The 25,685-nt window shown below is 31.7% G+C and overlaps 1 protein-coding gene across 1 annotated transcript; it reads right to left on the reverse strand.

Moving 5' to 3' along the window:
- Positions 1 to 23,040: 23,040 nt before the first annotated feature.
- LOC105114921 (indole-3-acetic acid-amido synthetase GH3.6) lies at positions 23,041 to 25,432 on the reverse strand. Its single transcript, XM_011011651.1, has 3 exons — positions 25,041 to 25,432; positions 23,925 to 24,853; positions 23,041 to 23,836 (listed from the first exon to the last, which is right to left on the reverse strand). The coding sequence occupies exons 1-3, from the start codon at positions 25,361 to 25,363 to the stop codon at positions 23,253 to 23,255; spliced, it is 1,836 nt and encodes a 611-aa protein (XP_011009953.1). The 5' UTR covers positions 25,364 to 25,432; the 3' UTR covers positions 23,041 to 23,252.
- Positions 25,433 to 25,685: the final 253 nt, after the last annotated feature.

Consider the following 25,685-nt stretch of genomic DNA (forward strand, 5'->3'; position numbering starts at 1 on the left):
TATATTTGTTATCTTGTTCACTCTTTAATACTTTGCTTGTTAAATAACTAATCTTCATTTATGTTGTATAACATGACACGACTAAAAGGTTGATGTCTTCTCCCAAGTGTAGGAGTGTCGAAGTAATAAATAACCTAGTAAGACCGAGGTCGAACCACAGGGAGGTTAATTGTATAAATTATAAACAACAATTATAAACAACAATAACAATAATAATAACAATAACAACAACAACTATAATAATAACAATAACAATAATAATAATAATAATAATAACAATAGTAATAGTAGTAATAGTAGTAGTAGTAGTAGTAATAATAATAATAATAAAGAAAGAGAAGAAGAAGAAGATGATGAGAACTTGGAGATGGAATATTAATGTAAGGATTAAACAATGATAATAACAAATGTCAAGGTTAGAGGTTCCACTAATGGTATGTCAAACAAGTATAGTATAAACTCTTATTATTCAATTGGAAACCACACACAAAGGAGGTTCCAATCAGATTATAGATTATTAACATGATTACATTAGTCATCTTATTCAATTAATGCTAGTACTTGTAAATCTCGTCAAGCATTCATGATTATAACTTATGTTAACAACAAATCAAGTTCCTTTCATAGCTCAGGTGTCGGTTATACCATACATTATGGGCTATGAAAGTGCCAAGCATTTGTTGTACCAAGTGTTATACAACATAAATCAAGATTAATCATTTAACAAGCAAAGTATTAAAGAGTGAACAAGATAACAAATATAAAACATGTTAGTATCAAACATTAAAGTCCATATTAAGTTTACACTATACTTATTCTTACACCATTAGTGTAACCTTTTCACCTTGACATAATTAACTTAGCTAGACATAATGAAAGAAATAAAAATAGATAAACAAAATAAGAACATAAAAGTTAACTAAGTAAAGGAAAGGAAATGAAAGGCATAAACTTGATATTAATGAAAGTAAACCATAAACATTACAAAAAATACAAAGAGAGAAAGGAATAGCATGATCTTGATCTGGACACCAAGATGCCTAAATGCATGGAAAATGCCTCTTTTTATAGGCCAAAATTGAGAACTATTGATTTGATGACTAATTGATAAGTGGGTGACCAACTTTTGACTTGGTGACAATCCTTATCTTCTCTTGCCTGCCCAAAACGTCATTGATAACGTCAACATTGGAGCTAGGTGAAAACATAAAAGTTGTAGGCAATTGTCTCAGCTTTCTTGTGTAAAACATTCAGCTTATTTGGACTTCTAGAACTCTAGATATGGCCAAAATACCAAACAGTGCTCGGGCTAGAAGACAGATTCGGGTTTCTTTGTTGTTGCTATAATTTGGACTTGCAAATGGCCTTTTTAGATCTTGGGCTCCATATGAAAGTTGTAGGCCTATATCTTACCTTTCAATCCATATAAATTGGACCTAAATCTGAGATCTGTAACTCCAGATATGACATAATTACCGAACAGTGTTTGAGTTTGGATTGCACCGACATCTCTTTTCTAAGTTTGGCCATCTCTTTATCCTTGCAATTTAAGTTCTTCAAGTCATCAATCAATCCTTTCATTTATGTGATAGGCCTGCATTAAAAATAGACATTTACCACAAATTATAGGTATCTTATATTATTAGATACATTATTATAAAACATATTTTAGTTAAGGAGTTATTGATACTTCAAGTGCAAAATGATGATATAAAACCATGATAAAAATGCACTTTTAAGTACTAATCACACCCCTCAACCAGCTTATTACTAGTTCCTAGTAATCAAAGCGTTAAAACAATTTGCAAATTTCACAAAGCAAGGTATTCATCATTTAACTTCCATTAATCTATCCAGATAAACAAACTCTCATTAAATTTATATATCTGCTCAATACCTCTTAACAAGATATTAATAAACCTTTCTTTTGTGCTCAATGTATCAACACATAATTATGGGGCTTTTCTTGGAAGAAAACAAATTTTTTATTTTCTAATGTTTAAGGTTAACTTCCTTGGGTTGGGATTATTATTTTTATCTTTTTTGTCTTTTTTTTTCTTTTTCTTTTTTTTTTAAAAATCTATATACATATAATTTAAAAACATCATGCATCTTTAACCCATGTAACGAGCTTTCAGCTAATGACTTCCAGACTAGTTGGTCTTAAGGCATTAGGTGTTAAGACACCCCTACGAGCTTAGTAACTCGAGTCGCAGATACTGATATGTAGATAGTGCAATGTTTGATTCCTTTAAGCTTTTCTCCTCAACCCATGTAACAAGCGTTGGGCCAATAGCTCCCAAGTCAGTTGACTTTAGGATATTAGGTGTTAAAACACCCCTTCGGGCTTAAGTGCTTAGGTTAGGGAGGCTATGAAACCAAACTTATCTACATTTTTATTATCATCATTTTTTTTCTTTTTTTTCTTGTTTTTTCATGTTTTTTTTTTTTAATTATATACAATTTCTTTCCCTTAGTTGTTACCTTTAACAAAAGAACATAAATAATGTAATAATCCAATATGCAACCCACAATCATATGTTAAAGTGTGTGTGTGTAAATTAAGGTTTAAGAATAGATGTTAAATAAGTATATGAGCAGAATTAAGTGGTAACAATACGAGAGTTTGTAAACTTGAATATTTCAGGAAGTATTATAATAGACCTTGTTAAGAATGGTTACTAAGATGCATCTCAAGAGTCACTTTAACAAAAGAACTCATTTACTCTGCCATCCTAATAACAACAATTATGCACATGCTTTATGAAATGAAAAACAATTTTTTTTTATCAACTACTACCCTCTCCCCCCAACCAAAACGAGACATTGTCCTCAATGTTCTAAGGTAGAAAGATAGAGTATAGAAGATATCACCTGAAATAACGAACACTGACAAAACCTGAAACGCACTGAAACAAAAATAAGAAATAACAAAACACAATAATAAAACCAAAAGACACAAAAATTCACAAATGAAGGCTCAAATCCAATCTAAGCTTTTTACGGCTTCTCGTAGATGACCAATTTATGCGACTCATGGAAGGATCAATCACAAGAATGAAATATTGTAGTTGGTCAATCAATTGTTCAGCAGTAGTAGCAGAGATTATGATTTGTCGTGCAAAAGATGTTAGAAATTCCTGTTCCACAGCATGATCAAGAAAAGACAACAACTTATCATAATAACCATTAACATTTAACAAACTTATGGGTTTATGGTGAATGTGCAATTGAGCCCAAGAGGAAATATGAAAGATCTCTTCCAATGTGCCTAGACCACCTGGTAAAGCAATAAAGGCATCAACATGGTTAAACATTGCATTCATTCGAGCCGACATTGTGGAGACCTGAAGTTCCTCTCCAATTGTTTTTCCAATGATGTCCCCTTGTGCCAAAGCTTCAGGGACGACTCCTAAAACTTGACTACCTCCTAAAAATGCAGCTATTGACACACCTCCCATTAACCCAAGACTGCCTCCCTCATACACTAAATGAATCTTTCTCTCAACTAGCACCTAACCAAGATAATTTGCTGATTCTAAAAACTCCTTTTCTTTCCCAGGACTAGATCCACCGAAAACACAAATATTTCTTATTTGATGACTTGAGGAACTTGTCATTTTTACACACTTCTATATTTGTTGAATGTATGGGTTAAGTAGAAATAAAAGGAAGGAAAAGAGGGTTTTATAGATAAGAAACTAGAAAGGCAATCATAACACCTATATGTAGGCCAGCTGGAGTCTCACACTCTCTTTCTCTCTCTCTTTATTTATTTATTTATTTACTTTTGAAAAAAAAACATGTGTATGTACAGGTAGTTGTGATTGTGGCTCATATCTTCCCTTGATTTTACGTCCAAGAACGGCTTAAACGCCCTCTATGGGTCGGGGATAGGCTTCCCATCCAGTTTTCTTAAAAACTAGCAAACATGGTCTTTTTTAGTCAGATTCCCAAGACTAAGTCAATCATGTTCTTTATAAAATAGTAGCCATAAATCATGAATTGCACGATGCATATCTCCACTAGGATGCATCTCAAGAGTCAATAGAAGATTATCTAAAGACTCCTTACTCAAGCCATCCTTAATGAATTGTATTTTATCTTCACGGTTTATAGATACCATTCCTAAAGAATGACATTGTGTATTACAAGTCCATCTAGCACATCGATGACAGACATCCAGTCGTTTTGCACGACGCTTCTTTGCAAAAGTGCTTTTACCTGTTCTAAGCATGTGGGAAATAAAGAAATTAAAGGACTCACCTGATAATCGGACCTTTGCTTCTATCAACCAGCAAATATTTTCAGGAATTCCATGATTCATTAACAATCTCAATCTTGCACATCTAGCACAGTAAATTTTTGTAATCGCATTCTGAGGCAGAGCGGGAAAATACTTTTTCAATTTTTCAAGATTAGTGTCCACTTTCAAATGAGAATTGGAAGAGAGATTCAAAGAATTGCACAGATATATACATAAATATCAGTAATTGTGGGAAACTGAAAGAACCGACTGAATTCACGGAGTACCGTTGTCCGCCATTTGACCGGGGTGAGAGAAACTAGCAAAAATCACTTAAATAGAAAAAAAAACAATGTGAGAAAAAAAACAAAATAATCAACCTTTATCTACAAGATTATTCCAACCAGTTGATTCATTTTCACTAGGAAAATTATCAAAGTAAGCTTTCAAACGATGTCCATTTCCCTTAAAATCATTGTCATTCATTGAATTCTCAATATCATAGGCCCCATAAGGATTGCTCCATCTTGATCTTAGCTCTCTAGGGAATGCATAGAGTTGAGAATTATAAAACAAAACTTTTTGACCAGTATCAATCTTTTGACAATTTTCACAAGTTTTGCAGAATGCATGCGTGTCCTTGAACATGGTGGGCCAATAAAATCCATTTTGAAAGATTTTTGCAGCTGTCTTTTTTTAAGAGAAATAACTTCCACATGCTTCAGAATGACAAAGTTTCATGACACTACTTACCTCATTGTCGGGAATGAATCTTTGAAATATTTGATCAGGATAATATTTGAATAAGTTAGGGTTATCACAATAAAAGTTCTTCACTTTGTTCAAAAACTTTTCTTTATCTTGGGTACTCCAATCAGCTGGCAAATCTCCTAAAGCAAGAAAATTGATATTTTTATCATACCAAGGCATTGGACTAAGAGAAAGTAAGGAGTCGTTAGGAAAGCAATCATCGATTGGTGTGATGTCAGATGTCGAATCTCTTATCACTTTTGACAAAAGATCTGCATCAACATTTTTGGTGTATTTTTCATCCATGATTTTTTCCTCAGAATAAATCATTTGCAAATCTTCAGATTTATCCAATTCATTTTTACTTAAAGTAGATTCAAGTTGATCATAAACTAATTCATCAATATGGTCTACTTCTTGTAAATCATTATCATCTCCAGGTTGCTTGCAAATGTTGAAAATATTCGTCTCCAATGTCATGTTTCCAAATGATAGATTCATTAGTCCATTCCTACAATTAATCAATGCATTAGAAGTTGCAAGAATGGACGCCCTAAAATAACAGGAAATGAATTACATACTTCAACAAGTTGTGTATCCAAGACAATAAAATCCATAGGATAAATGAATTTATCAACTTGTACTAACACATCTTCAATTATTCCTCTAGGCACTTTTATAGATCTATCGGCAAGTAAAAGAGTTATAGAAGTTGGTTTTAACTCACCTAGATTGAGACTCTGAAAAACTGAATATGGAAGTAAATTCACACTAGCACCAAGATCATGTAAGGCTTTTTCAATTTTATGCTCTCCAATAAAGCAGGAAATTGTAGGACAACCAGGGTCTTTATATTTCAAAGCATTATTGTTTTGCAGAATAGCACTTACTTGTTCGGCTAGAAAGGCTTTCTTTTTCACATTAAGTTTCCTCTTCACAGTGCATAGATCTTTCAAAAATTTAGCATAGAAAGGAACCTGTTTAATAGCATCCAGCAAAGGTATATTGATTCTTACCTGTTTGAAAATTTCAAAAATTTCAGAGTTGTGATTGACTTTCCTTTGTTTAGTCATGGCTTGAGGAAATGGAAGTGCTGGCGGTGAATCAGTTGTTTCTTTGTAATTTTCAGATTCATCCCCTTCCTTACCCTCAGAGATTGACTCATCATCTTTATCATAAGGTTCAAGAGAGGGTTTTTCAATAACCTTACCACTGCGCAGAGTAGTGGCTGATTTGACTTGATCCATGTGTTGGCTTCCGGAACTACTTGCATTTGCATTGTATTGCCCTTTGGGATTTTGTTGCGGTTGAGATGGAAACTTACCTTTCTCTTGGAAACTAAGAGCAGATGTTAATTTAGCTAGAGTATCTTTAAAATCTGTCATGTTTTGAGCAAGTTGAGTATTGATTGTCTCTTGCTTTGCAATGAATGCATGCAATGTTTCCTCAAGATTTCTTCTAAGAGGTGGAGCATAAGGAGGTGCATATCCATGAGAATTTTGGAAATTATAGTGTGCTTGAAATGGTGGTTGTGAAGTTTGTGCATTGTTGTTCTCACTCTTCCAATTAAAATTTGGGTGATTTCTCCAACCAGGGTTGTATGTTTAGGAGTATGGGTTGTGGTTGGGCCTTTGAAAACTGTTTAAAGCATGGGCTTGTTCATGGAGACTTTCCTTAAAAGAAGGCAAGGTTGGACAATCATTGGTTGAGTGTTCATTTGTTTCATAGATTTGACACACAATGTTTTCAACAGATTTTAATTGACCACTCTTTTTCAATTCTAGTGCCTCGACTTTTCTAGCTAAAGATGCAAACTTGGCTCGAAGGTCATGATCTTCCCTAAGGTTGTACATGCCTCCACTAGATGCGTGAGGTTGAGTTTTACTTGGTGCCTCATATGTACCCGCGGTGTCCCAATTTTGAGCATTTTCAGCTAACAAGTCTAAGTACTTTATTGCTTCATCAGGGTCTTTATCTTCAAAAGTTCTATTGCACATCAATTCAACCATTTGCCTATCTTTAGGTGTTAACCCTTCATAGAAATGTGAAACCAATCTTCATATTTCAAAACCATGATGAGGGCAAGTACTAAACAAGTCTCGATACCTATCCCAACATTGGTAAAATGTTTCTCCTGGTTTTTGAGTGAAAGTGGTGATTTGTCTTTTGAAAGAGTTTGCTCTATGAGATGGGAAAAACTTCTTCAAAAAATATTGTTGCATTTTATCCCAAGCACGAATGGATCCTAGTCTTAAATTTTATAGCCATGTTTTAGCTTTATCTTTTAATGAAAAAGGAAAAAGCTTTAATCTAATGGTGTTCATGCTATAATTTAAGTTATTATATGTGTTGCAAACCTCCTCAAATTCTCTTAAATGCAAGTATGGATTTTCTAATTCCAAACCATGAAAAAAAGGTAAAAGTTGAATAATACCTGGTTTAAAATTAAAATGAGATGCATCGGGAGGAAAAACTATGCATGATGGTGCACTTGTTCTTGTGAGATTCATGTGGTCTCTAAGTGTTCTAGCACGGTTATTCTCATTATTCTCATTTTGAAGTGATTGATTATCTTCTTCGGCCATATTTTCTGAAAATGATGAGGATATCCTAGAAAGTCTACCACTTGATGTACGTGACCACACTCTCATGCATGTGAAGGAATAAAATAAAAGGAAGTAGAAAATAAAAGAAGAAGAAATAAGAGAAAAGAAACAAAGTTATATACAAGAAAAGTGAAAAGTGAAAATAAAATAAATATCTTGACACGACTAAATATTTGACACGACTAAAAGTTTGATGTCTTCTCCCAAGTGTAGGAGTGTCGAAGTAATAAATAACCCGGCAAGACCGGGGTCGAACCAGAGGGAGGTTAATTGTATAAATTATAAACAACAATTATAAACAACAATAACAGCAATAATAACAATAACAACAACAACTATAATAATAACAATAACAATAACAATAATAATAATAATAATAATAACAATAGTAATAGTAGTAGTAGTAGTAATAATAATAATAATAATAAAGAAAGAGAAGAAGAAGATGATGAGAACTTGGAGATGGAAAATTAATGTAAAGATTAAACAATAATAATAACAAATGTCAAGGTTAGAATTCCACTAATGGTATATCAAACAAGTATAGTATAAACTCTTATTATCCACTAATGGTATGTCAAACAAGTATAGTATAAACTCTTATTATTCAATTGGAAACCACACACAAAGGAGGTTCCAATCAGATTATATATTGTTAACATGATTACATTAGTCATCTTATTCAATTAATGCTAATACTTGTAAATCTCGTCAAGCATTCATGATTATAACTTATGTTAACAACAAATCAAGTTCCTTTCATAGCTCAGGTGTCGGTTATACCATATATTATAGGCTATGAAAGTGCCAAACATTTGTTGTACCAAGTGTTATACAACATAAATCAAGATTAATCATTTAACAAGCAAAGTATTAAAGAGTGAACAAGATAACAAATATAAAACATGTTAGTATCAAACATTAAAGTCCATATTGAGTTTACATTATACTTATTCTTACACCATTAGTGTAACCTTTTCACCTTGACATAACTAACTTAGCTAGACATAATGAAAGAAAGCAAAATAGATAAACAAAATAAGAACATAAAAGTTAACTAAGTAAAGGAAAGGAAATGAAAGGCATAAACTTGATATTAATGAAAGTAAAACATAAACATTACAAAAAATACAAAGAGAGAAAGGAAGAGCATGATCTTGATCTGGACACCAAGATGCCTAAATGCATGGAAAATGCCTCCTTTTATAGGCCAAAATTGGGAACTATTGATTTGATGACTAATTGATAAGTGGGTGGCCAACTTTTGACTTGGTGATAATCCTTATCTTCTCTTGTCTGCCCAAAACGTCATTGATAACATCAACATTGGAGCCAGATGAAAACATGAAAGTTGTAGGCAATTGTCTCAATTTTCTTGTGTAAAATATTCAGCTCATTTGGACTTCTAGAACTCCAGATATGGCAAAAATACTGAACAGTGCTTGGGCTGGAAGACAGATTCGGGCTTCTTTATTGTTACTATAATTTGGACTTGCAAATGGCCTTTTTAGATCTTGGGCTCCATATGAAAGTTGTTGGCCTATGTCTTAGCTTTCCATCCATATAAATTGGACCTAAATCTGAGATCTGTAACTCCATATATGACACATTTACCAAACAGTGTTCCGGTTTGGATTGCACCGACATCTCTTTTCTAAGTTTGGCCATCTCTTTATCCTTGCAATTTAAGTTCTTCAAGTCATCAATCAATCCTTTCATTTATGTGATAGACCTGCATTAAAAATAGACATTTACCACAAATTAAAGGTATCTTATATTATTAGATATATTATTATAAAACATGCTTTGGTTAAGGAGTTATTGATACTTCAAGTGCAAAATGATGATATAAAACCATGATAAAAATGCACTTTTAAGTACTAATCATAACACTTGGCACAACAAATGCTTGGCACTTTCATAGTTCATACTGTATGGTATAACCGACACATGAGCTATGAAAGGAACTTGATTTGTTGTTAACATAAGTTATAATCATGAATGTTTGACGATATTTACAAGTATTAGCATTAATCGAATAAGATGACTAATGTAATCATGTTAACAATCTATAATCTGATTGGAACCTCCTTTATGTGTGGTTTTCAATTGAATAATAAGAGTTTATATTATACTTGTTTGACATACCATTAGTGAAATCTCTAACCTTGACATTTGTTATTATTATTATTTAATTGTTACATTAATATTCCTTCTCAAAGTTCTCATCATCTTCTTCTTCTTCTCCTTCTTTTTTTTTTTTTATTATTATTATTAGTGTTGTTGCTGCTGCTACTACTACTATTACTATTATTATTATTATTACTATTATTATTATTATTATTATTATTATTATTATTATTATTATTGTCGTTATTGTTATTGTTATTGTTATTGTTATTGTTATTGTTGTTGTATTATTGTTATTTACAATTTGTACAATTAACCTCCCTATGGTTCGACACCGGTCTTGCTGAGTTATTTATTACTTCAACACTCCTACACTTGGGAGAAGACATCAATCTTTTGGTCGTGTCACACATAATTATGTTATATTTAATTATGATGAGCTAAGACCTATTATTCAGTAAGTGTATATATGTGTAATACTAATTAAACTTTGTTAACATTAATTAAACTTTTTCAATAATATACTGTTAATTATATATTGTAATATAATACACTCATTACCACTTGTAGGGAACATCGACAATATTTGTTATCCAATATCTCACAGCTGACTGAATCCCAAATCTTTTAATTATAAGATGAATAATTTGCCACATGGTTCAGAACACATGTAAGTGCTATCAGAAACTCATTTTCAATTGCAAAATTATTGTATGCATGTCGTGTGATTCTTGTTTACTGTTCATTGATGTACATTATATACAAGGTTTATCAAATGAGAAGAAGTATTATTAAGTCATTGTCTTCACTAAGCCTGAGCCCTGAAAGAAAAGTTAAGTGCTACAACGAGTATTTTATCAATGAATATGTATTCCATATTGAAGAATACGAGTATGGTAGAAAGACATACAACAACGGTGTTTGTGTTAAGGAATCGATCAATAGTGAGTTAAAAGTTGACTATTATACTAGATTAGAAGAAGTCATCGAACTACAATATCATAGCGAGCATAATATAGTGTTTTTATTTAAATGTTATTGGTATGACACGACTGACAGAGGAATCAAAGTTCATAAGCACTATAGTCTGGTGAAAATCAACTTAAAAGCTAAACTCTACAATATAAACGATGTCTTTGTTTTTGTTTTTGTAAAACAATGTTAATAAGTTTATTACATATACATCCCTTTTTTTAGAAAGGATCGATCAAGAGTGGATTGTTATTTGTTTTTTTAAAAAAAACTTAGGGGTCGTGTCGAGCTTGTTTAAGATAAGAATGTGTGAGATGAAGTCTTTCAAGTTAGCAAGTCGGTTGAACCATATCGAGATGCTTCTTCAATTGACTTGGAAGAAATTCAAATTTTTATGTTTTCGATGATAGTCTTGTTGATGTTGACGCAGAGGAGTTGAATGTTATTTTGAGCTCTAGCGAACAAGTAAATATCAATAAAGATGATGATATCCATATTGAAGATTGTGATGAAGGTGATGACTATTCAATTGATGATGAAGAAAAAGAAAATTCAGACTAACTATCAGAATGAAGCCCTGTGTAAAATACATTTTTCACGTAATATATATTATGGATAATATAATTTGTAACATGAAATATTTATTTTATAAGTTTATTGTTTAAGTACTAATGTTATTATTTTATGCAATGGACAGTTTATCAATAAAAATAATTACTTGAAATGCCACTATCACCGACATCCATACCGACAGATTCCGAGCCATCGGCATTTCACAGAGTATTAAAAAATAATTACTTGAAATGCCACTATCACCAACATACATACCAACAGATTCTAATCTATTGGTATGTTATCGGTGGGTCACTATTACTGAATTGACGGACTGTGTAAATTTCAAAGAGTAGTGCATTAAATACATCTCTGACCCAATTATTTTGGTGATGGAATGATCGACGGATAGCAAAAAATATGGAGGGTAATACAAAATGTTAGTGTGAAATTTAAAAATTATCGATGGATTTTCAAAACTTCACCAACAAAATAAATTAAAATAATATTATTTTTAATTACCATTGGTGAATCCGTCGGTAAAACTATCATATATATCCCAGCAACTGCCTTTTTAGTTTCTTTTTTCATCTCCTCCATTCTAAATCTCTCTGTTCTTTGATTTTTTTTCCTCTTATTTCCTTCAAGATTTCCTTTCATTTTCTTTAGAATTCCTTCAAGAATCTTCATCAAATTAAAAGGTATGTGTTTCCTCTATTTCATTTTACTTAAGGATTGTTTTTATTTTAGCTATTTTTATTTTTGTTATGTTTTTTGTTTGGTGTATTTTTATAATGTAGATAAAGTTTTGAAATAAACACATTATTAGGGTAAGCATATTTCATTCGCAAAGTCTATAGTTTTTTTTAAAATTTTTTGAATATATTTTATTATTGTATTGACATAATTATTGAATAATTTGTTGAATTGTAATTGTTAATATTGAATTTACCTTAGAATTAGTAATTGAATATGTTGGAATAATTAGTAATTTTACTTTATTATTACATAATTTTTGTTTAGTTATTTTCATTGATTTTAATTGTTAGTCAATGGTTTTTTTAAAAAAAATTATTGAATATATTTTATTGTTATATTGACATAATAATTGAATAATTTGTTGAATTATAATTGTTAATGTTGAATTTACCTTAGAATAAGTAATTGAATATGTTGGAATAATTAGTAATTTATCTACATTATTGCATGATTTGTGTTTAATGATTTCCATTAATTTTAATTGTTAGTTTGATTATTTGTTTTTGAAATTATTGAATATTTTTTATTGTTTGTGTTTATATAATGATTGAATAATTTGTCGAATTGTAATTGTTAATGTTGAATTTACCTTAGAATAAGTAAATGAATATGTTGGAATAATTAGTAATTTTACTATATTATTGCATGATTTATGTTTAATTATTTGCATTAATTTTAATTATTACTCTAGAGTTTTTTTTTGAAATTATTGAATATTTTTTGTTGTTTGTATGTTTTGAAATGATTGAATATGTTGTTAATGTTGAATTTATCTTATAATTAGTATGAATGTTATATGTATAGATGTTATGTTATATACAATATTGATATAGATGGAGTCAATTGGTTATGGCTTTTATTAATATTTGCAGGTTAGTGGATTTGGGTAGTATCCAGTATAAGGGAGGTGCTATCAATTTTTTTTTTAACATTTGAATTTAATTATATAATTATTTATATACAATTGGGTAGATGCGTAGAACGAAAACCAGAGCTGGTCGCTCATGTATGCTCGCAGCTAGTTCTTCTAGCAGTAAGGATGACGTATCTTAGGTGCCTCTGATTTGTACTTAAAAGTGTATTTTTATCATGGTTTTATATCATCATTTTGCACTTGAAGTATCAATAACTCCTTAACTAAAATATGTTTTATAATAATATATCTAATAATATAAGATACCTTTAATTTGTGGTAAATGTTCATTTTAAATGCAGGCCTATCACATAAATAAAAGGATTGATTGATGACTTTAAGAACTTAAATTGCAAGGATAAAGAGATAGCCAAACTTAGAAAAGAGATGTCGGTGCAATCCAAACCGGAACACTGTTCGGTAATTGGGTCATATCTGGAGCTATAGATCTCAAATTTAGGTCAAATTTATATGGATGGATAGGTAAGACATAGGCCTACAACTTTCATATACAGCCCAACATTTTAAAAGGCCATTTGCAAGTCTAAATTGTAGCAGCAACAAAGAAGCCCAAATCTGTCTTCCAGCCCGAGCACTGTTTGGTATTTTGGCCATATTTGGAGTTCTAGAAGTCTAAATGAGCTGAATTGTTTACACAAGAAATCTGAGACAATTGCCTACAACTTTCATGTTTTCGACTGGCTCCAATTATGACGTTATCAATGACGTTTTGGGCAGACAAGAGAAGATAAGGATTGTCACCAAGTCAAGAGTTGACCACCCACCTATCAATTAGTCATCAAATCAATAGTTTCTAATTTTGGCCTATAAAAGGAGGCATTTGCCATACATTTAGGCATCTTGGTGTCCAGATCAAGATCATGCTCTTCCTTTCTCTCTTTGTAGTTTTTGTAATGTTTATGCTTTGCTTTCATTAATATCAAGTTTATGCCTTTCATTTCATTTCCTTTACTTAGTTAACTTTTATGTTCTTATTTTGTTTATCTATTTTGCTTTCTTTCATTATGTCTAGCTAAGTTAGTTATGTCAAGGTGAAAAGGTTACACTAATGGTGTAAGAATAAGTATAATGTAAACTTAATATGGACCTTAATGTTTGATACTAACATGTTTTATATTTGCTATCTTGTTCACTCTTTAATACTTTGCTTGTTAAATGACTAATCTTGATTTATGTTGTATAACACTTGGTACAACAAATGCTTGACACTTCCATAGTTCATATTGTATGGTATAACCGACACCTGAGCTATGAAAAGAACTTGATTTGTTGTTAACATAAGTTATAATCATGAATGCTTAACAAGATTTGCAAGTATTAGCGTTAATCGAATAAGATGACTAATGTAATCATGTTAACAATCTATAATCAGATTGGAACCTCATTTGGTGTGGTTTTCAATTGTTTATACTATACTTGTTTGACATACCATTAGTGGAACCTCTAACCTTGGCATTTGTTCTTATCATTGTTTAATCTTTACATTAATATTTCATCTCCAAGTTCTCATCATCTTCTTCTTCTCCTTCTCCTTCTTTATTATTATTATTATTATTACTACTACTACTACTACTACTATTATTATTCTTGTTGTTGTTGTTGTCGTTGTCGTTGTTGTTGTTGTTGCTGTCGTTGTCGTTGTTGTTGTTGTTGTTATTTATAGTTGTTGTTTATAATTTGTGCAATTAACCTCCCTGTGGTTCAACCCCGGTCTTGTCGGGTTATTTATTACTTCAACACTCCTGCACTTGGGAGAAAACATTAACCTTTTAGTCATGTCAGCCTCTCAAAAAAAGGCACCTACACCACCTGCACCATCAACCGATGTTGCCTCTTCCAGCATGGGTTCACAATGCAGAGGTGGCGTACCTTCATAGCAAAATCAATTCACCTGCAAGTACGAGGCATAGTGGATGAACTAAAACCCTAACAAACACGTCTCGTATTGTACTATACCCTACAAGACTAGATACATCTATTAACTGAGAGAAAGGTAGTGTAACTAATAATGTATTCTTCATTTTTATATTGATAAGGATCCCTATACATTCCTAAATTCCCGTCACTATGGATTGATTGCCCCTACCTAACTACATGGTAGTGGTTTAGGGAGCGAAATTGCTAGAGCACGGAAGAATGATGAGTAATGATTTTAGCAAGAGCAGCCGGACATACTACTTTAATAAGTCTAGTGACTACTGGAGTTGAATCAAAAGCTAAGGTTTCGCAGCCTTCCGATCAAGCCTTTGGGATCTCTTGTAAACCCCCATGATGTGGTAAGGGGAGGATATTAAGGGAAGCAGTGAGTGGAGATTCCCTTGCAGAGAATTGAATGAAGGGAGACCCTCACGTCTGGTTTGGACGGCTAGGATATCCCGACCCTACTATCATTATGCCTTTGCAATGTTACTTGTTCAACTCTATTGTGACCTTTTCTAGTATGTGGGACTCTCTATCTTCTTAGATGGATAATTGATAATCTTTTATTTTTATAGTGAGTTGTTTGTATAATAATAAGTAAAGTATTATAACATAATTTATGAACAACTAATCAATATTTTATTAATTTAATTTATTTTCAGGTTCACAAACATTGAGGCTACCTATGTAATATCATTGGTGTTTAAATCATCGATGGAGATTCTATTATTTCAAAGGAGTCAGGTATCCAGATATTCTGAATGGATACCTCAAATCAATCCATGGTTTGACAGATTTGAGATTGGTGTTAATTTCTAATTTCCAGCATATTTCTAATAAATTATTTTTATTTAAAATTAATTATTTATACATAAGATAAATTCGATTAGGATAGTGCACAAGACACTGTTGTGAGGAAGGTGTGGGAAAATCACACGGCAACTAAGTAACATCGAAAACAATACAAGATTTCTTTTAGACAAAAATTTATGTTTCAAAATATAATTTCTCGATATAAAAGTAGGTTACGTGATTTTTGGTATGAAACACTAAAAACGGCTGGAACGACTGGTGGTTTGGAGGGATTTTAAATCGATATACATCCTGGAAGATATATGGCTACGCTATCTTGGGCATGTGACATCTGAGTGGTTCACACGATTCTCATAGTCCGATTCTGGCAACTAGAATCGGCCAATTAATGGCCTAGTGACAACGCACACCAACGACTTCGTTTTGTTTGCTGCACATACAAAACGAATGGTAAGATTAATTTAAATAAAATATATTGTTAAATTAATTTGTTGTTAATTAATCTTTTTTCATTATAGGTTTTGTCTGTTAGACGTGAAACAAGCCCGATGGAGCTGTTTGTGGAGATGCACGTGCGAAGTCAAGACCGCCAAAAAGGGATGCAATAACTCGTTGATAATCGTGCTCAATACTTCGTGGTATGTTTATTCAACCATTTTATTTTGTAAGTTATTATTTTTATTGAATTGAATATAATGATTGCTTTTTTTATTTTCAGATTTACAAACTCTTGCATTATTATCACTTAATTTTGTTCATATGCTCATTTAACATATATTCTTTAACCTTAATTTTCACACACACACACTTTAACATATGATGGTGGGTTGCATATTGGATTATTACATTATTTATGTTCTTTTGTTAAAGGTAACAACTAAGGGAAAGATATTATATATAATTAAAAAAAGAAAAAAATGATAATAATAAAAATATAGATAAATTTGGTTTCGTAGCCTCCCTAACCTAAGCAATTAAGCCCGAAGAGGTGTTTTAACACCTAATACCCTAAAATCAACTGACTTGGGAACTATTGGCCCAACGCTTATTACATGGGTTGAGGAGAAAAGCTTAAGGGAATCAAACATTGCACTATTTACATATCAGTATCTATGACCCAAGTTACTAAGCTCGTAGGGGTGTCTTAAGACCTAATGCCCTAAGACCAACTGGTCTGGGAGTCATTAGTTGAAAGCTTATTACATGGGTTAAAGATGCATGGTGTTTTTAAATTATATGTATATATATTTAAAAAAAATAATAATAATCTCAACCCAAGGAAGTTAACCTTAAACATTAGAACAAAAAAAATTTGTTTTCTTCCAAGAAAAGCCCCATAATTATGTGTTGATACATTCAGCATAAAAGAAAGGTTTATTAATATCTTGTTAAGAGGTATTGGGCAGATATATAAATTTAATGAGAGTTTGTTTATCTAGATAGATTAATGGAAGTTAAATGATAAATACCTTACTTTGTGGAATTTGCACATTCTTTTTTTATTTGTGGAATTTGCACATTGTTTTTTTATTTTAACGCTTTGATTACTAGGAACTAGTAATAAGCTGGTTGGAGGGTGTGATTAGTACTTAAAAGTGTATTTTTATCATGGTTTTATATCATCATTTTGCATTTGAAGTATCAATAACTCAACTAAAGCATGTTTTATAATAATATATCTAATAATATAAGATACCTTTAATTTGTGGTAAATGTTCATTTTAAATGCAGGCCTATCACATAAATAAAAGGATTGATTGATGACTTTAAGAACTTAAATTGCAAGGATAAAGAGATAGCCAAACTTAGAAAAGAGATGTCGGTGCAATCCAAACCGGAACACTGTTCAGTAATTGGGTCATATTTGAAGCTATAGATCTCATATTTAGGTCAAATTTATATGGATGGAAAGGTAAGACATAGGCCTACAACTTTCATATGGAGCTTAAGATCTAAAAAGGTCATTTTCAAGTCTAAATTGTAGCAATAACAAAGAAGCCCGAATTTGTCCTCCAGCCCGAGCATTGTTTAGTATTTTGGCCATATCTTGAGTTCTAGAAGTTCAAATGAGATAAAAGTTTTATATGTTGCCCGAATTTGTCCTCCAGCCCGAGTATTGTTTAGTATTTTGGCCATATCTTGAGTTCTAGAAGTTCAAATGAGATAAAAGTTTTATATGTTGCCCGAATTTGTCCTCCAGCCCGAGCATTGTTTAGTATTTTGGCCATATCTTGAGTTCTAGAAGTTCAAATGAGTTAAAAGTTTTATACAAGAAAGCTGTGCTAATTGCCTACAACTTTCATGTTTTCGAGTGGCTCCAATTGTGACGTTATCAATGATGTTTTGGGCAGATAAGAGAAGATAAGAATTGTCACCAAGTCAAGAGTTGGTCATCCACTCATCAATTAGTCATCAAATCAATAGTTCCCAATTTTGGCCTATAAAAGGAGGCATTCGTCATGCATTTAGGCATCTTGGTTTCTAGATCAAGATCATGCTCTTCCTTTCTCTCTTTGTATTTTTTTGTAATGTTTATGCTTTGCTTTTCTTAATATCAAGTTTATGGCTTTCAATTCCTTTCCTTTGCTTTGTTAACTCTTATCTTATTTATGTTCTTATTTTGTTTATCTATTTTTCTTTCTTTCATTATGTCTAGCTAAATTTATTATGTCAAGGTGAAAAGGTTACATTAATGGTGTAAGAATAAATATAGTGTAACTCAATATGGACTTTAATGTTTGATACTAACATGTTTTATATTTGTTATCTTATTCACTCTTTAATACTTTGCTTGTTAAATGACTAATCTTAATTTATGTTGTATAATACTTGGTACAATAAATACTTGGCACTTTCATAGCCCATACTGTATGGTATAACCGACACCTAAGCTATGAAAGGAACTTGATTTGTTGTTAACATAAGTTATAATCATGAATGCTTGACGAGATTTACAAGTATTAGCATTAATTGAATAAGATGACTAATGTAACCATGTTAACAATATATAATCTGATTGGAACCTCCTTTGTGTGTGGTTTCCAATTCAATAATAAGAGTTTATACTATACTTGTTTGACATACCATTAGTGGATCCTCTAACCTTGACATTGTTTGTTATCATTGTTTAATCCTTACGTTAATTTTTCATCTTAAAGTTCTCATCAACTTTTCTTTTTTTTCTTCTTCTTTATTATTGTTGTTGTTGTTCTTCTTATTATTATTATTATTATTATTATTATTATTATTATTATTATTATTATTACTATTGTTGTATTATTATTATTATTATTATTATTATTATTATTATTATTATTATTACTATTACTATTATTATTGTTGTTGTTGTTGTTATTGTTGTATTATTATTATTTATAATTTGTACAATTAACCTCCCTGTGGTTCGACCCAGGTCTTACCGGGTTATTTATTACTTTGACACTCCTGCACTTGGGAGAAGACATTAATTTTTTAGTCGTGTCACTCTCCAATACTACGGCTAAGAACTTGAGGGCGACCCATAGTGTTTCAACCATTAGGAGCTCCCAATCAGTATCGATCACTTAATCTAAGGAGTTTGTGGCCTTATAACAACACATGACTCAGTTCACCGAAAAATACAACCACCTATTACCGGAGTATGCACAACTCAAAATGGAGCATGCACAACAAAAAACAGATCATGAATAACTTCGTGAAATGATCATGAACATGGCATCATAGAGTAGTTAAACAAGTGCGCCTCATCCTTTTTAGTCGTATAACCACAGCCTACTCCTCCTCCTCCTCTTCCTCCTCCTCCAGTTCCACCTTTATATTAATTTTTAATAAATATTATTTATCTTTAATAGTTTATTTAATATATTTTTTGAAACACATTCAGTTTGTAATGAATATTATTTAATTTTTTTTAATGTGTAATAAAAAAAGTATTTGCATAATTGGTTTTTATTACCATTAATTTAAATAATATAATATTGTGTATTCTAAATAATTTTTTAAAAATATATTTAAAAATAATCACAAAGGATTTTACTAACGAAATATATTCGTTGACATTTGACAGTAGCTGCCACATTCATCGATAAATTTACAGATGGATATATTCGGTCAATATTTCACACTCATCGACAACTTTACCAATGGATATAGTTAGTCGGTATTTTACAATACCTGCCACAATGGCCGACGGATATACAGATGGATACCTTCAGTTGGTATTTCAAACGCTCACCGACAACTTTATTGATGATATGTACCGTCGGTATGTTACACTATCATCGATGGGATAAATCCATTAGTATATTTCAAACAGGAAACTTTTTCTTGGCGGGTAATTTTCTTCTTTAAAATCATCGGTAAATATTTTTTTTTGTATTGCCGACCAATATAGCGATGAATGGTGGTATTACCAACGAATGGAAAGTCAACGTATGTGTTCCATCGATGAAGATGTCAGTAAATAAATTATCGACGAACTCTTAATCACATACCAACAGAATATATCTTTCTGTAAAACTGTGAAATCTTGTAGTGAAAATAAGTGAAAGTGCCAAAAATACCATAAATTGACTAAATTGTATTAAAAATATATATTTTGGGGGGAGCTTTTGAGTTTTTGAAAATATGTTGAAAATAAGGTTAAAACTTTGTAAATTAATATATTTCAATTGGGTTTGAATCCTGAGAAAAGCCGATAGAAAAATATTTTTTTAAAAATGCATTAGTTTGGATATGTAATGTTTGCTTTAAAGTTAATCAAAAGTAAGCATTTAGTTTCTAAATAGCTTAAGGAGCTAATAATGCACAACAAGATAAATATAGGGACTATAAAAAAAAATATCTTTTCTTGATGTAAAGTGAAAGAGAAACTAAAAAAGAAGAAGAAAATCTTACTAATACTTTAACATGAAAGTAAGTTTACATGTTCTTGTAAACTTATATATTTACTTTCTTAGTTTAATATATATATATATATATATTGCATGACATTGCTATAATCTTACTTGATTTGTTGACACTATAAATTACTTGATCTGAACATGCAAGCAATTAAACAATTCCTAACCTTGGTTATTGAGAGGTATTGATACCATAAGTTTACGAGTATATTTAGTATTATAATAGCTTCTATAGTTATGGTCTTTTTAAAAATATTTTATAAAAAAAATATTTTTGGTTGAGGTTAGTTTGGTATTTATATATGTTTAATTAAAATTATAGTTGAAATTGAGTTTGAACAAAAAGTAGTTTAATGTATATAGTTAAAAGAATATTTTTCAAATTGAGTGTGTGTGTGTGTGTGCGCGTGTGTATTGATGGTTTTTAATTTAAATATTATAGATTTAAATGCTGCTATTACATCATGAAATAAATAATATTTATATCAAATATTTTTTATTGTTATATTAAATTATCTATAATTTCATCACGTATAAAATCCATTTGACATGAACTACATTTTTTTGAATTAAAAATAATTAAAAATAAAAATAAAAATAAAAATAAAAATAAAAATATTTTATTAAGTTAAACTCAATTCAATACATTTAGTTTTAAATCGGATTTGGTTCGCCAAAACAGTAGAATTTCACTTTCTATTGTATAACATGTTTTTTACGTTATATCAATATATTTGTAGCTCAACCATATCTAAGATGACACATTCCCCTCTTGTTTTGGTTTTAGACTATGCAGCCGGTTCTTTTCTCAAACCTATATGCCTCTCACCTAAGATTATACAAACTGCATATTTGCAAAAAACAGCTAAGAGTTGCTTTCCAAACTTATAATTTAAAAACAATTAATTTGGATATTAGATGAACATGAAAATGTTTTTTAGCATTATTAAAAGAGCATTTGATTGCGTGGTTGCTTCTATGTTTGAAGTAACCACGACAACTTAGCTGTTTGATAATGCTTCAATAGTAGATTTCTACTAATGGGGCCTATTGTTAATTGTGGCATGGTTATAGGTTTGTAAAAAGCATCAAATTACTACTTCTTGAGCTAGAAAACTCATGAACAACGGAGCATGCTCCATTGTTTCTGTCTGACCGGTCTGGTTCAATGCTAAAAATACATTGAAACGGGTCTAATCTAACAAAATAAAAAATATTTTTTTATTTTTAATTGTGTTTTATTCAAAAAACTAGTGTTAAATATTATTCAATGACATTACATAAATTAAAAGGAGATCGCTTGATGACATAATATTTATAGAATTTTATCATAATCTCAATTTTATTCTTGATTATATTTTACCTATGTTGTGCTCTTAAAAACATTAATGGAACAATAAAAAATATTTTATATAAATTATTATTTATTTCATGATATAATAATAATAATTAAATCTACAATATTTAAATTAAAAATCATCAATATTAATATATATTTTTTAAAATTATTTTATAACTTCAATTTCAAAAGCATTCTTAACCAAATATATTAAATTATTTTTTTTTCAATCTCAATTTCAACCACAGTTTTAACTAAATATCTATTTTTTCAAACTAATTTCAACTAAAAATATTTTTTATAAAACAACTTTTTTCAAATCACAACTATAACAACTACCACAATACCAAACCCACTTTAAATAAATTACTTCTGTGTTTTGCTTCAAACAGAAGTAGAATCTCCTAAACAAACATTCTCTGGAATAATGCTCCATTCTAATTTTCAAATTAATTTTTCATAATTTAATACATTTTTAAATAAAAATATATATTTTTAAGAAACAAAAACAATCACCAGTACAATTACTTCGCACAGAATGACTCGTCGTATTAAAAACATGCAGATGTAATATTGTTGTTTGTCAAGCGAGTGGAAAACAATAGACTTCTCAATTAGGCTGACAGGAGAGTCTACCTTCGGCTAATTAACTTGTTTTTCCACTCAAGCGTTGTGTTCACTTGAGATCCCCTTGAATTGTTCATGACGATCTTCTTCGGACAAAGTTATGCTCATTCTTGGACTAATTGTTTTTTCAGATTGCATTTTAAAAATATATTTGTTTTGAAAGATTATTTAATTAATGTTATTTTAGTTATTTTATGATTTTAATTTGCTAATATAAAAAATATTTTTTTAATATATTTTAGAATATAAATTCCATCAAATATACAAAAGTCACCTGCTATGGGAAAAGTTGGTATGCTTTATCCTAAAAATAGTAGATAAAGTTAGGACTATATTTCATTCGGTGGAGTTTGCCGTTTCAGTACAGTAAGACTCGAGAGACTTTAATTGGGCAAGATTCATGTCTCAAATTAAGAGTGAATTTCCCATGTATAAAATCTGATGATCTTTGCAAGGAAAAAGAACCAACTAAATTAAATGAGGGAAGAAGAAGAAGAAGAAGTGTTTTTATACATTGCTAATTAATCCACAAGTCACTATGCATATTAAACAACTGCTAAAAAATTCAAGTACAAAATAAAAAAGGAGAAAGGAAATGCAGCCAGGCACGGCTTAACCTAAAATGGGAACTTAACAATTGCCTTGAAATGGCTTTAAAAACAGCAATCGAGATCAATGACGAAGGTCTGAGTTTCCATGCCCTTCAATTCTTGCTCCATTGCTTGTGTCCAGGGGCCCATTTAGGGCACTTCGGACTGAAATAACAAGTCACAACCCTGGAGTTCAAGAGCTCAACAATTGGTGCAAATTTGACACACCTCGGGGTCTTGTACTGGTTAATTGATGCCCCTAAGCTAATGGCATAGTCCATAAGCTTATCGAAAGTCCCTGGCTCCACAATCTTGATCTCAAGCGGCCCAATTGACTTATCAGACGCACGTCCTTGGCGATATACACTATTAAGCGACTCTTCAATGGTCAAGCAACAATCCTCGAAGACTGAGGGAGGAATTGGGGTTGATCCATTTAGGCTAAGCTCCCAAAACAACACGTAGTGGCCTGGAATGGTAGTGGTGTCTGCATAGCTGGTGTACTCGGCTAGTGTTGCATCGAACGGGATCAAATGGTTCACAGCATTCTTTACTGCACTTTGCAGTTCAACCTCGTCAGTCTTGTCAGAATCAATGCTCAAGACTACATTTTTCCTGCATATGAAGCTGAATTGGGGCGCCTTGTTCTTGAACCCAGCCACTCTCAACACATCACCAACCCTGTAGCGATAGAGACCTACAAGATAAGATTTTTTATGTGTAAGACAGACTGAGATAAAATAAGAAGAAAGGAGCGAGCGTTCATTTGAGATGAGTTTAATTACCTGCATAAGTTGTGACCACAAGCTCATATTCCTGGTCAAGTTTGACATCCACAAGATCAACCAATTCTTGTTGCTCCTTCTCATTAAGAGATTTAGGCATGGAAACTGAATTAATGGCCCCATTATTTCTATGGACTGGTAAGAACTCAAAGTAGGCCATGGTGGGGATGAGAGTGTAAGACACTTCACTTGGCTTGCAAATCGGATTAAGATTAACACCAAAGTAGCACTCAGAGGATGCGTACATGGTGCAGACTAAAGGCAGCCCATTGCTATAGTAATCAAGAGTTGGAATATATTGTGACATAGTGCCTGTCACAATAACATCTACATACTTGGTGTTGGGCCACAGCCTTGTTATGATTCCTTGCCAAGATTCCTTGCTGCATTCAGCCTCGATAAAATCAGCAAGTTTTGGATCAGATTTAAGGATTTTCATGACTGCTTCTCGGACAGAAGGATCAGTGATTTGGGGGTCAATTATGCCAGTTCTGATATCATTGGCAAGAAGTTTCCAATGTTTTTCCAAGAAACGGATTGCTCGAATAAAACCAGAAGCAAAAACGGCACCAACCCGGAGGACTTCTTTGTGTTGGCAAAGGCCACAAAGCATTTGGGAGTACATGGATTGGTAAGAGTCTGGGCAAAGAATGGTTTCATTTGGGCTTGTGTAGTTAGTGTAAGGGTCATAAGGCCTATCCTTAAAATGGGTGCTTTTGTAGTAACTAGTGAGAACTGGCCGAGCCACAAGTCCACCAGGTGTCTTAGCCTCAGATTTTATGAACAAAAAGTACATTCCTTTGCCTTTTTCTAGCCCAGGAACAAACTGAGTCATAACAGGCATCAACAGGCTATATAGCAGTGATCTCCTCCCTAGCTCCTCCTCAATTGTCGGCATCAACTTTCTTTCCCCTCCTGAGGTCCCAGAGCTACAAATCAAAAAATACCATTTTAGCCAAACCAGCCAATGAGTGATATACAGAAGTCTGCTACAACAAAAATTCACACACACACAGAGACACGCAAACACAAAAAAGCTGCAGATTTTAAACAGCCCACTAACCCAAAACATTGTAGTAAACGTGTTACTAATAACCTAAGCTTGCATACACCCACCTTGTCAAAAATTCTGAAATGGGCTTTGAGCAGAGAATCTGTGAAGCATCACCATTGGCAATACGGTTGATATCAGGCTGGATATCCTCATAGGTAATCACAGGCACGGCTTTCTTGAAAGTCTCGCGGTTAGTTTGTCCATTAAGGCCATGCCTTTGCAAATACTCAACATGAGCATTGCGACAGAGAATTTCTTCAAGAACCTTCTTTTGGACCTCATCAGCGTTTGAGGTAACATCTTCAATGAACTGAAGAGATATCTTGTTCTTCTCAGCGAGGTTGTAATCAGAGGTTTTCAAAGTGTTTTTTGGTGCCTCAGGCATGGTTTTTGCGCTTTTGAAAGAAATGTATCTAATTAAAAAGTGTTGTGTATGCTTGAGTAAGGGTGTTTTGGATGTGTGGAAAATGGGAGAGGAGGTTGTGTATATATATAGAGGGAGAGGCATGGAGGTGGCTATTTTTTTTTTTCAAATTAAGTTTTTAATTTGTTTTGACATGATACCCAAACATTAAAAAAAGTATTATATTTTCAAGTTAAAAAACTTTAAAAAACAATATTTATTTCAATTTCGAGAGTACAATAAAGGGCATTGTTGTAAAGATATTAATTTTGTTTCCCTATGGACCATTAATTATATTTTCCTT

The sequence above is a fragment of the Populus euphratica genome, unplaced genomic scaffold (genome assembly GCF_000495115.2).
Source record: "Populus euphratica unplaced genomic scaffold, PopEup_1.0 scaffold596.1, whole genome shotgun sequence".
Lineage (NCBI taxonomy): Eukaryota > Viridiplantae > Streptophyta > Magnoliopsida > Malpighiales > Salicaceae > Populus > Populus euphratica.

What these genes read in the sequence shown, in the direction of transcription:
- LOC105114921 (XM_011011651.1), bottom strand. Translation starts at nt 25,363, where the DNA reads ATGCCTGAGGCACCAAAAAACACTTTGAAAACCTCTGATTACAACCTC. An exon ending in ATTTCAGAATTTTTGACAAG is followed by an intron (nt 24,854 to 25,040) that starts GTGGGTGTATGC and finishes TTTGATTTGTAG; the next exon opens with CTCTGGGACCTCAGGAGGGG. An exon ending in TGTGGTCACAACTTATGCAG is followed by an intron (nt 23,837 to 23,924) that starts GTAATTAAACTC and finishes CTTATCTTGTAG; the next exon opens with GTCTCTATCGCTACAGGGTT.